Source organism: Strongylocentrotus purpuratus, unplaced genomic scaffold (assembly GCF_000002235.5).
Source record: "Strongylocentrotus purpuratus isolate Spur 01 unplaced genomic scaffold, Spur_5.0 spur5_scaffold_21, whole genome shotgun sequence".
In the NCBI taxonomy this organism is placed as follows: Eukaryota; Metazoa; Echinodermata; class Echinoidea; order Camarodonta; family Strongylocentrotidae; genus Strongylocentrotus; species Strongylocentrotus purpuratus.
The window spans coordinates 39,119,845-39,137,807 of NW_022145607.1; the positions used below are offsets into that span (position 1 = coordinate 39,119,845).

General features: G+C 35.4%; 1 protein-coding gene across 2 annotated transcripts in view; it reads left to right on the top strand.

Moving 5' to 3' along the window:
- The window catches only part of LOC582118 (organic cation transporter protein), a 42,911-nt gene that overhangs the window by 954 nt on the left and 23,994 nt on the right, over window positions 1-17,963 (top strand). Inside the window, exons 1-6 of one of the 2 annotated variants that reach the window (XM_030994752.1) lie at window positions 4,568-5,024; window positions 11,159-11,419; window positions 11,955-12,058; window positions 13,757-13,911; window positions 15,450-15,618; window positions 16,170-16,308. In XM_030994752.1, the coding sequence (XP_030850612.1) occupies window positions 4,875-5,024; window positions 11,159-11,419; window positions 11,955-12,058; window positions 13,757-13,911; window positions 15,450-15,618; window positions 16,170-16,308 (978 nt within the window). In that variant the 5' untranslated portion in view covers window positions 4,568-4,874. Of the gene's footprint in view, window positions 1-4,567; window positions 5,025-11,158; window positions 11,420-11,954; window positions 12,059-13,756; window positions 13,912-15,449; window positions 15,619-16,169; window positions 16,309-17,963 lie in introns of those variants that run through there. The other variant, XM_030994753.1, reaches the window with a different exon arrangement.

Sequence of the window (17,963 nt, forward strand, 5' to 3'; positions counted from 1 at the left end):
CCCTCTCTCTCCCTCCCTTTCTCTGTCTTTTTCTCTCTCTATGTCGGAATCGAATTGAACTAAATTGGAAAAATAATTATAACAGGGAACCACCCATTTTTGGGATATACCGCGTGACAGGAACTCGAGCTTCGTTGTCGAGGACATTCACTGCTAGATACACCCTAAACAAAAAGAAATGTTCATTCAATGGGGAATTCCACCCCTGTCTGATTGAAAGTAAGAAAGTTATGAAATTGTTAAGGTTGAAACTAATCAAACGCAAAATGGCAACTCCTGCACGACGTACCCTTTTCGAGCTTATACAGTTTGCTTTTGTACAGAAATGTAATGAAGGTTTAGATATATTCCAAAGGGGATATTCAAATTAAATTTCCTCAGAGCAGATCAAAGTGGAAGGTAGTCCTGGGAAGGTATGTCACAGAGTTGCCAGTTCACCAAATGTAATCGAAAATTACCAGATTCAAATTTTGAGTCCAATATACACAATAAATTGTATATATATATATTTTTTTTTTTTTTTTTTTTAATTTTCGGGGGGGGGGGGGGGGGAGAAAAAAACCCAATGTTTTGCCTAACTATGATCATCGGAATTTGTCATTTTCCAACGAATGCATGAATAGTATAATTTACAAAGAAGTGAGAACCTCCCCCCCCCCCCCCCCCCTCCCCCGGAAAATCATGCATTCGTTTCAGCAACATTTGTAAATCATAGGTATCGAATTAGAAATAAACATTTTAATTTTATTGGAGGGGGCAACCACCCCAAAGCCCCCTCACCCTCCATCAGTACGCCAGTGCTATCATTATTTTTTTTTGTATCGATAATGATGGTTGCACCCAAACCTGAACAATGACAAATTCTCTGTTTTGTGAAGTGCTGGAAGTATGAACGTGGATGAGATAGAACTATACAGTGTGACCCAAAACGAACACAATGCCTGAGTTCTGAAATTACAATGACATCACAAACACACAGCTGATTGTATGGAAGCCGTAATGCACAAATTTCTCACTGCTTCGCAAAAGAAACAAATTTAATTTTGAAAATGACATTGCCAGTAAGGCACTGCATGCAACTAGACGATGAGGTGAACTAAGGCGATCTTTTGGAGTTCATTAATCCCCGGTGCGATCTTATTAGCGTTGGCGTTTAATTTTAGCCGTTTTTTGTTGTTGATGGATCGCTGTTATTAAAGAGACTTTATTTCTTCAACAGAACATTGACTGGTGGATCTCGTCTAGTTTGAGGTTAGATGAACTTACCAACGAACACATGACTGTAATCTCCTGTTATACCATTGTATTTCCTTCTGTAAAACATTGAGCTCTTTTGATATGTTATGATCACGAAGACAAGACATGATCCAGTTACTATAAGAGTCAACTAGAGTACAATACTGATCGACTTCCTCAATGTTTCGTTTCAAAAGTAAATGAAGTGGAATATGTTCATCAAAAACGTGTTAAAAGTGTAACCATGAAAAACTGTAGGTCTACATGGTTTAACTACAAGTAGAACCCCACTGGGAAGTTTCTTGATCTGTCGTAATTATCCCAAGTCTTAAAGGTAATACAAAGTTTTGATATGGGGTCATGAATTTGGTTCAAATGATTATTAGAAGCATATGCGATCCTACAATATTCAGTGATCATTGTCGCGGTCGAAATCAAGTCTAAAATTATGAAATTGTACATAGTAAACTCTTTATGTTGTATAGCACACTCTCAAGGTCAAGATATTAATAACACTATAAAACGATGATTCTTGACTAAAATAGACCGATTAGCTATTCCCGTTTGGTAATTATATATCACAACTACATATTCTGAAATGTTCATAGTCGCAGCTACCATTGTACGGCCGTATGCGCTATTTGAAATTTATCACAATTTACCGGGAGCACCGGTAAATTTTTATATTTGATTTTTCTCGAAAGCAGAAGTGTTTTACGGGCTATATTTTCTAGTGCTTAAAATACATCCACAGGGGCATCCAAATATATCAAAATTGGAAAGAATCACTATACACCCAATTTTCAAAATTCGCCAAAACTTTGTAATACCTTTAAAGTTATTTACTATACCACTAAAACGCTTATTAATAATTCTATGACACATGTTTCAGTAGGGTATCTGAGAACTTGGACTTCGGAAGTTTTAAGACTGGTCCCAGGTTCTGAAAGTCACATATAGTAGTCAGAGTCCATGTGTATATTGCACCATAATTCGCTGACACCAGATTCGGTTGAATTATCAATTACTATTTGCATATAGGTCTCTCAGGCAGCGAACCCGTTGTCTCATCAGAAAATACTCCAGCTTGCCTTCATAATAATTATCTCGAGGGAAATGTTATTAATATGATCAGAATTACTTATGGCGGTACGTTAAGGGCATTGTGCATTTGATATGCCCGTCTATAAATTGAAGTCCACTCTTAGTGATTGAAACGCCTTTTGTTCCGATATTTTTTTCTGACTTGAACTTTTCGATTACAGATCGATCAATCGACCTTATTTACTGGGTGTAAGCCACAGATATGTTTAATTCTTATTGTTTTTTAAAAAGCAACAACATTTTGTGCGCTCGCTTCGCTCTCTCGCTAAGAATCCACTAACAAGAATCTCTGATGCTCCTATTTATACGACAAAATCAATAGAAGTGAAGTGAAGCGCGAAGAGGTATAAAGAACAGGCACTTTCCATCGCTCTTGAATCGTCCTTTATGATGCTCACTGGCCCGCCATCTTTATACATGATGCTCACTAGCCCGCCATCTTTATACATGATGCTTACTGGCCCGCCAGCGCATATTTTTGCAACTGTTTAGCCATTTTCGCGAAAAAATTCCTAGAAGTGCTCTGGTAAAAGAGTCTAATTCGTCAGTGCACTATACATGTATAGCACGTACATTTAGGGAAGGGAAGATGATAGAAAAGGAAAAACAAGGATAGCGGAGAGGATGTGGAAAAGGAAAAACAAGAAAATACACAAGGAAAGAAAAGAGGATTGTGGATTCGTATAGACTAAGGAAAAACAAAGAATATAAAGAAGGAGAAAAGCATAGGCCTATAGATTGAAGGAACAACTAAGAAATAGATGACGAAGGAGAAAAGAATAGATTTAACGAGAAACAAAGACATAACGAGTATGTACACATGAACAGCTCCAGCAATCCAAAAATACTGAAGGGTAATGTTAGACTCTATCGAGTCGTTTGCACAGTTTATTTGACTGAACTGGCTAAACAGTAATTGTGTAAAAAAAATATATGTGCGGCCCGCCATCTTTATACAGTCATGATGCTTACTGGCCCGCCATCTTTAGACGTCAGTGTACTTGTCGTTGTCATGGTGTAACCTCATTGGAATCTTCATGCTGTGTTTCATCTAAATAAAATGTATGCTCTATCTCCCGATAATGTGTCATAATACCTCACGATTTACCTTCTATACTCAATACACACCATTATTTTAAATATAAGTATGGCCAGTCTGACTAGTTGAGAACATTTGAACTAGGAGAGTATGTATCAAAGGTCAATCTATTCCTTTAAAAACATACTAACAAATTGGTTTCGTGATATAAATATCAATGACTCACCATGGTTATGCATGGTGCGTCTGATGTACTGTGTTAATGAATGGTTTCATGATATGGGTTATAACATAATTTTGAAAGATGATGCATTCAAAACTTTGTAACCAATAAATGATCCATTTCGTAGTTGTGATCGCGACTATATTATGTTGAGCCACCCATCACATAAAACGAATGTTATAAAATTGCCGATTTCACACACCAACGACACACAGAGATCGGTCTGATATTTAAACTTTTCCATGACAATAACGTGAACTTAATGAGTGTCTGCTGCTGCTACATACACAATAGATTGTAGACATACGTGTATTAGGCCAACAATAACATACTCTTTAACCGCCCTTGGATATAAACCTTCTCTTGAACCTTCTAAGGAAACAATGTGACCAAAAATACTCCATTCGGACAATATTTTGATAATAATTCATATGTTTTTAAAACATTCGATTATTTTGTCTGCATGTTGTCCATGTTTAAATCTCTTTTATATGGTAATTAGTTCAAATTTTCGTTCGAACGTTTTTCATATTCGGATCACTTGTCAGTCTCATGCTCGATTTTAGTTTGAATGTTCTTAGCATCAGTCTTTTGGTCGACTTATTTTATTTTATAAAAGAAACATTTCAAACACATAGAGCGGATAATCCCCTTCGGATGGGTCCACGAAATGTTTAACAATACTACTTTGAATATCCTTAGCGGCGGTCTCTTGTTCGATTTGTAGTGCGCATGTTCAACATTTCAGTTTGCATGTTCTTAATGTTAGTCTCTTGTTTGGCTTGTAGTTCAAGTATTAATCTGAACCTACAAGTCTGTTGTTTTAGTGTTGATTTGAATTTTATTAATTCCAGGTTATGATACAAAAATTAGTGATATAGTAAAACTTTAATCATAGTACAACAAAAAACAGATCGACGTTGACATATTATTGTTCAACAAGAACTGTCTCTCTTATAGGCTTCCTGTTTGATACAGACCGGAAGTATGGTTTGTAGTTTTGTAGTTCACAGACAAAGGCTTTATAATTCTAAACATTAACATTCTGTTCATAGCAGTTCTAGCATCCACTCATCTGGGAATGCTTGTAAGCTCCATCTATCACGAGAATATTTGTCCTCAAGTTCATTTGAGAAGCAACATCATCAGTGCAAATACACGAATGCAGCATTCGCGTTAATGCCTGGAAGGAATTGTACATAGGTTTGTCACGCTGACACGAGTCTTAAAGATTTTGAAGATTTGAAGAAACATACCTCTATCGAGATCGAGATGAAGTTTGATGCTATCTTGGGTGAGATAGGAGAGTTTGGTCTCTATCAGAAGTTGGTCTACTATGCTCTATGTATTAATGGCGCCACTGTAGCTTGTCACATGCTAGCTCAAGTCTTCTTGGCCGGTCACATGTCACATTCATGTAAGGTATGCTTATCACATCTCATCTTATACTGTATACTCATATCTATGCGCAGTGATTGATTTAGTGATTATTGATAAAATGTATAAGTTGGAAAAAGTCATACATAGTGATATTTACTCTGTATAGAGGTATCAATAAAGATGCAAATGCTGTGCTGGAAAACGATGTTTTGTATTCATCATATCCTCCAGTCAAACTTTGTCATTTTCTTAGAACACTTTATTATATTAATAATTATATGATGTAAATAGTCGCGTTAATGCGATAAAGTCCATGGGCCTACTGTAATTCAGTGCTTATGATGCAACAAATGACACCTTTTCTACACATTGTTCGAAGATATAAGTATGGAAAAAACCTTCTCAATCTGAAGTATAATTTATTTTATGGAGGGGGAATCGATTGACATGATACTTGGTATATTATTTATTTATAATCTGATTTATATTGGTCATTTTATATCGCCATTGGTATCGTTTTTTACGAGGAGGTGTCGTTGTATAGTGGTTATTGGTTAATGGATTTGACTCTCCATATAAGGGTTGAGGGTTCGAATCCCAGTCCGGCTCTAACTTCCCTTGACAAGACGTTAATTTATACATAATGCCATGCAGTGTTCACCCGGGTGTAAATAGGTACCTGTCAACTGTTTGGGTAATCCTGATTGCAGGGCCCTCAGGAAGGGCCTTACTGATGAGGCTACCCTGTGTATATAAGACTCAAGAGAACACCTGACCGTATACGGTTAGAAAAAAACAGATTTAGCTGCCTGGTCGAAATCTCACAAAATGTCGATTATTTTGTTCAACAAATTAGAACCTTAATTTGGAGTTTTATTTCGCAAACCATTTAATTCATGAGATCACACAAGATATAACCGATGCTGGATACATCCTTATGAGGCCAACATTCATTTCTTGAAAATACAGGCATTGCATTCCAGAATGAGCTTAGTATGGGTTGTAAATTTTATACTGCAACTGTTGTATCTATTTTTTAAATCATTATTATATTTGTCTTAAACAGAACTAGTTATAATTTGACCCGTTCTACTTCGATCACCGCATCGTGCATTGCGCAATAACAAAGCAATAATGACGTCAAAATGTCATCACAAAAACAGCTCACCCATCCATTTATTTATTCATTCATCCATTCAACAATCAATTCCTTCATTCGTTCATTCATTCATTCATTCATTCATTCATTCACTCCTTCACTAAATCATTGATTCGTTCGCTCCTTCACTCATCCATTCATTCATTCGTTCGTTCATTCTTTCATTCTGATCCATTCGTCCATTCATCCTAATTTATACCTTCACTCATTCATTCATTCTTTCATTCTTTCTTTCCATCGTCCATTCATTCTTTCATCCTGATCCATTCGTTCATTCATTCATTCCTTCGCTCATTCCTTCATTCATTCATCCATTCATTCATTCTTTCATTCTGATCCATTCGTTCATTCATTTATTCCTTCGCTCATTCCTTCATTCATTTCTTCATTCATTCATACTTTTATTCATTCATTAATTCATTCACTCATTCATTCATTCGTTCATTCATTCATTCATGCATCCTTTCATTCTGATCCATTCGTTCATTCATTTATTCCTTCGCTTATTCCTTCGCTCATTCCCTCCTTCATTACTTCATTCATTCATGCATTCATTCATGCATTCGTTCATTCATTCCTTCATTACTTCATTCATTCGTTCATTCATTCATTCATTACTTCATTCATTCATGCATTCATTCATTCATTCATTCCTTCATTCATTCCTTCATTACTTCATTCATTCGTTCATTCATTCCTTCATTACTTCATTCATTCATGCATTCATTCATTCATTCGTTCATTCATTCCTTCATTACTTCATTCATTCGTTCATTCATTCATTCTGATCCATTCGTTCATTCATTCATTCACTCACTCATTTATTCCTTCATTCCTTCATTACTTCATTCATTCATGCATTCATTCATTCATTCGTTCGTTCATTCCTTCATTACTTCATTGATTTATTTATTCGTTCATTCATTCATTCTGATCCATTCGTTCATTCATTCATTCATTCACTCATCCATTCATTCATTCCTTCATTACTTCATTCATTCATGCATGCATTCATTCATTCGTTCATTCATTCCTTCATTACTTCATTCATTCATGCATTCATTCATGCATTCATTCATTAATTCTGATCCATTCGTTCATTTATTTATTCCTTCTCTCATTCCTTCCTTAATTCATTCATTCACCCAGTCCTTCATTCATTCCTTCAATCATTCATGTATTCATTCCTTCCTTCCTTTATTCATTCATGCATTCATTCGTTCATTCATTCATTCATGCATTCATTCATTCATTCGTTTATTCATTCATTCTGATCCATTCGTTCATTCATTCATTCATTCACTCATTCATTCATTCCTTCATTACTTCATTCATTCATGCATTCATTCATGCATTCATTCATTCATTCGTTCATTTATTCTTTCATTTTGTTCACTAATTTATTCTGATCTATTCGTTCATTCATACATTCGTTCATTCATTCATTCATTCTGATCCATTCGTTCATTTATTTATTCCTTCGCTCATTCATTCATTCGTTCATTCATTCCTTCATTACTTCATTCATTCGTTCATTCATTCATGCATTCATTCATGCATTCATTTGTTCATTCTTTCATTTCGTTCATTCATTCATTCTGATCCATTCGTTCATTCATTCATTCCTTTATTCATTCTGATCCATTCGTTCATTTATTAATTCCTTCACTCTTTCATTCATTTATTCATTCACTCACTCCTTTATTCCTTCATTCCTTTACTCATTCATTCTTAACAGGTACATTGCCCTGTAGTTTGAACGAGTAAAGTTTACATACAATTTTATGATCAAAACAAAGTTCAGCTTGTCAAGTAAAGGATGTCGACAGAAACGAGAAGTGAACTTGTTTGGAAAAGGAAGACCTTTTGTTTTGTTACGCACTCTTTTTGCCTACCGAAAATGGTATTTCAATCATGCCTGGAATAAAGTCTTCCTCCCCTTTAATCTGTGTTTCCCCTCTCGAATGATTAAGCAACAACAACCAGAAAATCCCGTTAATAAGATATGAACAGTTTCAAAAGATCAATCAACCAGTTAGAATATGTTGTGAATGAGCATTATTTATCTAATAGAAATGAAAAAGGCATTCTTTGTTTTACATCAGGTCAAAAGGTCTATTGAGTTAATTATTATTAATTTTATACTATTTTTGTTTTAACCCAGGATTTCGTCTCCATATATATCATATCAATAAATTTTATGAATGAGACGGATTTACATTTTTAGTATAAAGCATTCCATGCATGGACTTTTACGATATAAAATGCAGCTAGTCGGCCTATGTACTAATAAGAGAACCAAAGCTGCGACGTCATAACACAATTATTTCTAGAATTTCTCAATTTGAACTGATCATTTTTCCGAAAGAGCATAACAAAATAATGTCCAAATGTCGAAAACCAATTGCATAATATGTTAAGTATTGGCTGAGATATGACCATCCGAATAAATATATTTTAATAGAAAATCACTTTATTTTGCTCTGGTACGTAATGTAATGAACCAGAGCAAAATAATAGTGATTTCCTATTGAAATATATTTATTCGGATGGTCATATCTCAGCCAATACTTGACACATTCAATTGGTTTTCAATGCATTTGGACATAACTTTTGATGCTCTTTCGGAAAATAAACTTCAAATCTTGAAACTCTAAATATAGTTTTTGATGACGTCACACTAATGACCACTCTATAACATTGTTTATTGAGAAAGTAGTCTAGATGTCGGTCTACAATAGCCGATTGTTCTCAGGCACAATAGATGTTTGACCTAGCTATAGCTTGTTTCAACTATAATGACTGCATATAATATTATTTTAACCTGATACGATTGTGAAAAAAACAGGGTGGATGTGATGGTAAAACCATTAACTAGTCACATCTCTGTTCTGCTCAGTCATCTAAAGAACAGCTGAACTCTTGTATCGGGTTTACCGCTGGTTAGCATTCATATCAAATCGTTGAAATCATGTTGCTATTCTAACCTTCAGTGTATTTCCAGACATTTCTCCAAATTAATGATTAATGTAAATTTACTGCCAATGAATTTGAATTTTGACCACTTGAGTATTCTAGCTCCCATATATCTGAGTGAATATAATATATGCAATTGTTCTGCGTTCAATTATTTCAATTACTTCACTCACATGTGTCCCTCTTCTTCTATTACTGTATTGTATTTTAATATAATTTGTAAAGGTCTTCTGTAAGTTCTATATGCGTGCACCCTTTTTCATTTTTGATATTTCACTTTCGGAAAATTAACGCTCGGAATTATTAACGTTCGGAATTTGACCTAGGAATCTTCGGAAATACAGACCTTCGGTATAATGAACCTTTGGAATACAAACCTTCGAAAAAAAACGACATAATATAAATGGAAGTGAGAGGGAGGGGCCTACGAATGATGTACATTTGATTGGTCCATGACTGACACAAGGAGAAATCATGTGAGAGATGAAAGGAGGCTATAGGGCATAAACAGTGACCTCTAATGTAGACTTGGTATAAACATATTTTAACACAAAGCCATTTACGGCTACGAAAGACAAATAAACAAATATTGCTTTAGAACGTAAAACCTTAGGTTTATCTCAAATTTCATTACTTGAGCAAATTGTACAGCAAAATCAAGGATTGATGAAACTAATACAAATATATAATGTATATTTGTGCTCGGTAGCCTCATCAAAATACGCCTATCTTTATGTTCCAGTATAGAAAGAGTAGGTAACACTGCATAATTATGGTTTTCTTTTCAACTATTGGATTGAAGGATTCGAAGTACATGTTGACCTGAATTTCCGAACTTTACCTTTATTATGAGTTATTAGGGTCTTAAAAGAGAAAGATCGAACAAGAGCGAGAGAGAGAGAGAGAGAGAGAGAGAACAGAGAGTGTGAGATGTGATAGAGAGAGAAAGGGATAGAGAGAGAGAGAGAGAAAGAGAGAGAGAGAGAGAGAGAGATAGGGGAAGGGATAGAGAAAGGGAGGGAGAGAGAGAGAGATATATATATATCATTTAGTTTCATTCTGCATTATTCAATAAATCTATATTTGAAAAAAAACATGACAAAAGTTATATTTTGCAATTAAGCACCCATTTTTTTTCTTCCAGTAATAGATTTCCGAGTACAATTTATGAGAGAACAATGATAGAAGAGTAAATATCTCTGAATCATGTTAAGAAGAAGAATGTGAGTGTCTGGAGTTGATTACGATGCTCAACAGGGGCTGGTTTCTATATTACAGATATGGCCTACATGGTAAATATCACAAATGTTTGTGTTTCCCTGAACTCGAGAGGGAGCTAGGTTACTACATCCAAAATGCAAAATACTTGGCAAGACATTAATCCACAATGCCGCTCTTTAAACAAGATAGAAATGGGGACCTGGTAGGATGACGAAACCCTTCCTGATAGAAATTCCCAAATCCCCCACGGTGACTGACCATAAGTATGGTAGGAATGAATCCTAGGAAAGAATTCTACTCATTTTCAACGCTTTGGAACAAAACTAAAATGTCAGAAAAATGCTAGAGTTTTATATCCCGCTTAGTCGGTTTGTCCACGTAATACGTTGTTTAAATACCTGGGTCCATATTCATAAAAAATAATTACAAAGGCTAGGGTACATTATTAGTTGACAAGTAATATTCTTATAGTAAGGTTTTATTAATATAGGTACACTGTCTTTGGGTGAACTTATCGTAAAAAAGTAGTCTTTCCTGTAGTGTTAGAACTGGTACCCCATGCGTTTTTCAATAATTATTGTTAAAGATGTTTTACATAATTATGAATTCATAGCAGAATTGACCTCTATTCGTAATTATGATAGAATGATAGATGCCAATATGGTAATACCACACTCATACGACATGGTGTGTAAGTGACCCAACCCACTTGCATAGTTAACTTCCGGTTCCTTTCTGATTTTCAGCATTTATTTATTTTTTCAAAATTGACTTTATTTATGTCCTTTATCCCATTGTCTATTCTTGTTGATTATTCTAGGTGTCAGCATGGGACAATGAGGATTGTAGTAGATGGGACTACACGGCAGAACAATGCATGGAAGCCAAACATAACGCTAGTGTACCCTTCAACTACACAAAAGAAGATAACATGTTCCAGTGTTATAAGTATGGTATCGTCGATGAGCTGGACTTCCACCCTGGTCTAGATCCTGAGAATTACAATAACACTGATCTCATACGATGTAATCAAGGATGGGTCTACGATAAATCCCAATACAAGTCTTCCATCATTTCAGAGGTAACTGCAATAGTCTATCTTTGTATAATAATAGCTACATGTATACTGCTCACATTATCCATTCCCAGGGAGACTCAGATCAAGCGCCTACAAAGTAGACTATACTACTCACCTTGGCTTTATCATAGATGTCACTGTGTGCCTAAGACAATATTGATACTGATGTGGCTACCCTGGGTAAATAAAACCAAGTTATTAAAGACTTTAAGCTCCACATGAATAAACAGGTTCCTATAGCATTCCTCCACCCCCCCCCCCTCGATCAAACCCAAATATTCGAATATAAAATGTACATATTCCATGTAGAATATTTGATCCCCTGACGGGAGAAGCGAAATCATATCCCCGAGGCAAGATGAAAGGAATCAATTCAAAATTCCCTGCTTTTTTTTTTGGGGGGGCGGTGTTTTTGCTTCGATAATGTTTCACCGAATGAAAAGCATATAGTTGCGAATGGAATAAATACATAAATGAATGAAGATCAAATGAAAGAATATACGATCATATTTAGTCGTATTTTATTTTTCTATTTCAGTTTGACTTGGTATGCAGTCATAAAGATCGTGATAGTCTAGCACAATCGCTCTTCTTTGTTGGTGTTCTGATCGGTTCTGTGGTGTTTGGAGGTCTCTCTGATATGTAAGTCTATCGGTATCTAACTGCTCAATTCTAAGCATATCACAATGAAATTTCTAGAGAATTCTCGATTTTGAAAAAGAATATTATAGATGTTTCAATTAAAATCTAAAAATATGGATATGATAGATAAATTTATAATTATGATGTACTAACACAACAGTTTAATCACCAATCATTAAAATCATAAAATATCGATTCCGTTACGAATCCATATAAGATTCATTATTTCATAAATTTGATGAAAGATTGATAGGAAACTTAAACGTGAAAGAACCTCGTATTAGTTAACATGTTACTATTAGTGTGTAGAGTTTTATTTAAGTGTCTATAATATTATTCGTCAAAATTTAACATTTTGTGAAAATGTAATTCCGTAACGTTTGGAACTGACCAAGAGAATTGGAAACAATGTCTCTTTGATGATGTTTGAAGATTTGCATGGTGGTATGAACAATCGCGGAAGAGATTTACGGTACACCATGTGTAAAGTCCTGAAGACGGACAGTCAACCTGTCCGAAACGTCGAGTCTACTCTCCTGCTCCTGCTCTGCAACTCTACTCGCCGACTCAAGCCAGCTTCTCTCATCTACTCAACTCTCCAACTCAATCCAGTCTTCTACTCAAACCTCTCATCCTGTCTACAACTTTCTGGTTTACAGTCCTTTTCAGGACTATACTCACTTCCGAAAGATACTCTTCCTTCCAACCTCCACTTTCTCGCCTTTCCATTTCACTTCTATTTCTATCCAATTTCCTTAGTCCTTCTCGGACTTTACACATGGTGTACCGTAAACCTCTTCCGCGAATGTCTCTTTGATATGTAAATATCGATGATCGTATTAATGTGCCTGTCATAGTACACGTTCTCTCCGTCATCATCAATTTATCTCATTCCGCCTTTTAACATATCATTCTATTTCATTCACTTAACACAATCTCTATTATAACAATGGAGTTGTGTTTCATGAAAGCAGGCTAAAATTCATTCATTCCTAGTCGATCAAAATGCTTCATACCTTATAAGATTACCCTTTTGAAAGCTATAAACTAATTCATGAAAATGCTTCATACTATTTCATTGTTACAAATGATTATATCTTGAAGTGGAAAATTTCTTTAATTATGATAAGATCTTACTAAAATGAAGGAGGTAAGCTTCATTTTGTAACATCTATTAAATAATTAAATATCAGGGATACCGCGCTTGCATTATGAGTTGACAATCTGAAGGAATTTTCGCCATCTTGTTTGTTTGTTTGTTTGTTTTATTCACCATGTAAAATAACTGTTTACAGATAATAAAATTCGGTTACAATATATAATAATAATACATAGTAGGAACAATGCATAAACATAAAATGTTTGAAGCGCAACGTCCCTAAGATAATAGCTGGTAATTATTAGATTTAAATAAAAATCTGTTGGCAAGTGCATGAAACTTTAAGAAATTCATTTTCTTAGAGAACGAATACGTTTTTGTTGATTCAGGTAATATTTTCAGAGTGAATTATTGTTCCACATACTATAAGAAAGAAAATTGTGAAGTACATACATTGCAATAGCAAGGAAAAGATTTTTATGTTAAAAAAGGACCTCGAGGATTGATATTTGATTGGACTAAACCAAAAAGATAGTTTCTCAAGATTTGTATTAATGTGATAAAAAATATTTTAAAAACGTGTTTGTTGTCTTTTTTAGATACGGACGTCGCAAGATTCTTTTCGTGGCATTATTGGTGCAGAGTGTAAGCGGTCTAGCTATCGCCTTCTCACCTAGCTACTGGTTCTATACCATATTCCGTATGATCTTGGCTTCAGCTAACATGGGGGTCTTTCTTCTCTCATTCATCATTGGTATGAACAAGCTTTCATTCGCAGTAATATTCCAGTCATACTTAAGAGACCTACTCCAGACCTATACACCAGACCGACACAAGATTCTGATCCAAAAGATATTTATTTCCTTCTCGTATGTAGAAAATGTTAATCAATGTTTATTACAACAGGAGTAGGACGAGGCAAAACCCGACAACAACTCTTCCCCCCATATTTAATGTTATGCCCCAATAACCATTATGGTATGAATACACCATACAGGAATGGAGAGGGCGCACTGTATGTTGTCTTAATGTCCAAGATTGAGACTACATCTGGTTTGTTACGGCGGTGTACGACTTTAAAAACCAGCAACGTAAGACCTGCAAACAAAAAAAGCGAGGGGTTCAGGAATTCGCATTTGAAAAGAAGAAGAAGAAGAAGCAGAAAAAGAAGAAGAAGAAGAAGAAGAAGAAGAAGAAGAAGAAGAAGAAGAAGAAGAAGAAGAAGAAGAAGAAGAAGAAGAAGAAGAGGAAGAAGAAGAAGAGGAAGAAGAAGAAGAAGAAGAAGAAGAAGAAGAAGAAGAAGAAAAAGCAGAAGCAGAAGCTAAAGAAGAAGAAGAAGAAGAAGAAGAAGAAGAAGAAGAAGAAGAAGAAGAAGAAGAAGAAGAAGAAGAAGAAGAAGAAGAAGAAGAAGAAGAAGAAGAAGAAGAAGAAGAAGAAGAAGAAGAAGGAAAAAAAAGAAAAAGAAGAAGAAGAAGAGGAAGAGGAAGAGGAAGAGGAAGAAGAAGAGGAAGAAGAAGAAGAAGAAGAAGAAGAAGAAGAAAAGAAGAAGAAGATGATGGGAGTGTGGTGGTCGAGTGGTTTAAGGCGCTTGACTGGAGATGCGAAGGTCGAGGGTTCGAATCTCGACTCTTAATCCTTATCTGAGTTTAGTTTCGCCCCCTCCCGCTCAAAGCGCGAAAGCTCCGACGTTTCATTAAATTATTAAAGAAAGAAGACGATTCGTTGTACCGTTCTCGACTCTTAATCCTTGTCTAAATTCAGTTTCCCCCTCTCTCGCAAAGCGCGGAAGCTTTGACGTTCCATACATTTTTAGAGAAAGAAGACGATTCGTTGTACCGTTCTCGACCGTTCTCGTTTTCTTCCTATGTCCTCTTCCTTTATTTGTTGGGCCGGCGTTTTGGTGGGAGCGATCGCGCCTGCTACTTTCAGATCCATTATCGTGGCTAATTTACTTCTGATTGATATTATGATAAAATGTTATTCCCAAGGTTCTCATGAATACAAATAAAATACAAAATTTAATTTATATTTGAGTAAATAGAGCATATTATTCTAAGAACCAAATGAAATAACTCTTCCCTGATCATGGTTTCCAATCTGCTGAAGATTTCTGTGTGAAGGCAGGCACATAAATATTACATTTAATAATTTAGGCCTAAATAGGGAAATTACCGTATTTTCCCTGTAGATCTGCCAACTAAAGTAATTACTTTTTGGGGGAGGACAGTGTTTTATTTTGATTGATGATGGCTTTATGATTATATTTCATGTTCTGTATTTTTACTTCTACAGGAACGGAGTTTGTAGGTCCAAGTAAACGGGTGATAGCCGGTATCGTCATCATGATTTTTTTCTCCATTGGATACATGCTACTTGCTCTCTTCGCCTATTTCATTCGTGAATGGTGGATTTTACAGTTAGCCATCACCGCACCTATCTTCATCATGTTTGCTTTCTTCCCGTAAGTTTGAGACGTTAGAGCTTCAGTTTGGCATTAGGTCTCAGGCATAAGTCTTATGCCTATACATATTACCTATAGACCAATCAAATATCATAATCATAATTGATATAGTATACGCTTAGGCCTATATACGTCTAGGAATAGAATGTACAATAAGCAGGCCGAACAAGGGAGAAGAGGGAGAAGAGAAACGGTAGAGAGAGAGAGAGAGAGAGAGAGAGAGAGAAGAGCTATAGGGGGGGGGGGTAGACGCGAAATTGTTCCCAGAATTTGCTCCAATTCCTCCTGACTGAGGTTCCACGAATTATTATCCATCGCGTTGCTTTATAAAGTCATTTTCTTTCGGACATTTTAAGACAATGGAGGTATTTATTTGTTTATTTTATTATCATTATTTATATTACTATATGTTGTTTGTTATTATCACTATTTTTATGATATCATTATTATTATATTATTATTACTATTATTATTATTATTATTATTATTATTATTATTATTAGTGATATTATTATCATTCTCATTATTAACGCAGTAGTAATTTTGATCAGGTTTCTTCCAGAGTCTGTTCGTTGGTTGATCAGTAAGGGTCGTACTGAGGAAGCTACTAGGATCATTAAGAAAGCAGCTGATGTGAACAAAGCTAAGCTACCTGAACCCATCTTCACCCCAGAAGATATCAAAGAACAGGTAACCAACACTATGAAGCGGTATGAACCGCGGCAGTTTCTTTTTTATAACGGGTACACAAATGGCAAGTGAACACACAAAAGTCCTTCACGCATTCACTGAGCTATGTGTTATAAGATACAGAGATGTAAAACGTACTACACTTTCGTCATCATAAAACAAGAAGGTAAAAAAAGAAGGACACAAAATCCCACCGTGGGTTACCGCGTCATACATGGCTTTATTGTAACAGCACGTGTTTCAGAGACCGTATCCACACGTCATTTTTCTACACGTCCATTATCTCGAAAATAAAAAAAGGGTTTATTATTCCGAAGATAAAATAAGATTCGTAATATAATAAAATTGTTATAAGGTTCATAATTCTGAGAAGAAAATGATACAAATTAAATGTCTTTCATTCTGAAAATTAGAAAGGGTTCATACGTCCGAAAATGAAATAAGATAATTCCGAAGGTTCATAATTTCTAATTGAATCATTTCGAAATTATGAACTTTCGGTAAAAATGATGATACGTACTTCATTTTCGGATTTACAAATCCTACTATTTTCTGAATAGCGAACCATAATTCATTTACGAAATTATGAACCATCTATTAAATGAAACTTCAGAAAAACGAAACTTCGGAAAAACGAATGACTCAAAACGGGCCAATCAAATTGATTTAAATGATGTTACAATATCTATTCTATTCAATAACAGAAAAAAGAAAGCATATTTAGTACACGAAACTTAAGAAACAGTCGAAAATACAAGTAGTGCAGCGGCTTAGCAAGAAAATTGTGCACTTTTTGATAAAAGCATGAAACTTCTAGCATAGTTAGTTTAGACCATACGATTTATTTTCAGATGTGGAGGGAAGTCAGATTTGACCTCTGATGACCCTGAGAGGTCAAATCCAAAATGGCCGCCAGTCCGTATGGTCTAATGTACAAACACGCTTAACTTTTGAACCAAATAGTCCAGAAAAATGTTTAAGGTGTCATTTCCAACTAACTTGGGGATGCCAATTCATTTGGTAATACTTTTGAGATCGCCTGAACTCAGGGTTTTGCATTTAGGTCAAGGTCAAGGTCAAAATTGACTTAAAATAGCAAGTTTAGAATGGTTACAAATGAGATTTGTCATTTGTTCTCAAATTTCTTTAGGAATGGTTCCCCTGCATAGTCCTCCACCTTAATCCTTTTCAGGTAGTTTATTTCACATTTAGTTTTGACCTCTGATGACCCTGAAAGGTCAAATCCAAAATGGCCGCCAGTCCGCATGGTCTAATGTACAAACGCAGTAACTTTTGAACCAAATAGTCCAGAAAAACGTTTAAGGTGTCATTTCCAACTAAGTTGGGGATGCCAATTCATTTGGTAATACTTTTGAGATCGCCAGAACTCAGGGTGTTGCATTTAGGTCACGGTCAAGGTCAAAATTTACCAAATATAACAAGTTTTGAATGGTTACTAAAGGTTAAATCCCCATTTTGTTCTCCCCTATGTTCTCAAATTTATTAAGGAATGGTTCCCCTGCAGAGTCCTCCACCTTAACCCTTTTCAGTTAGTTTATTTCACAGTTTGATGTGACCTCCGATGACCATGAGAGGTCAAATCCAAAATGGCCGCCAGGCCGCATGGCCAATGTACAAACGTGGTAAGTTTTGAA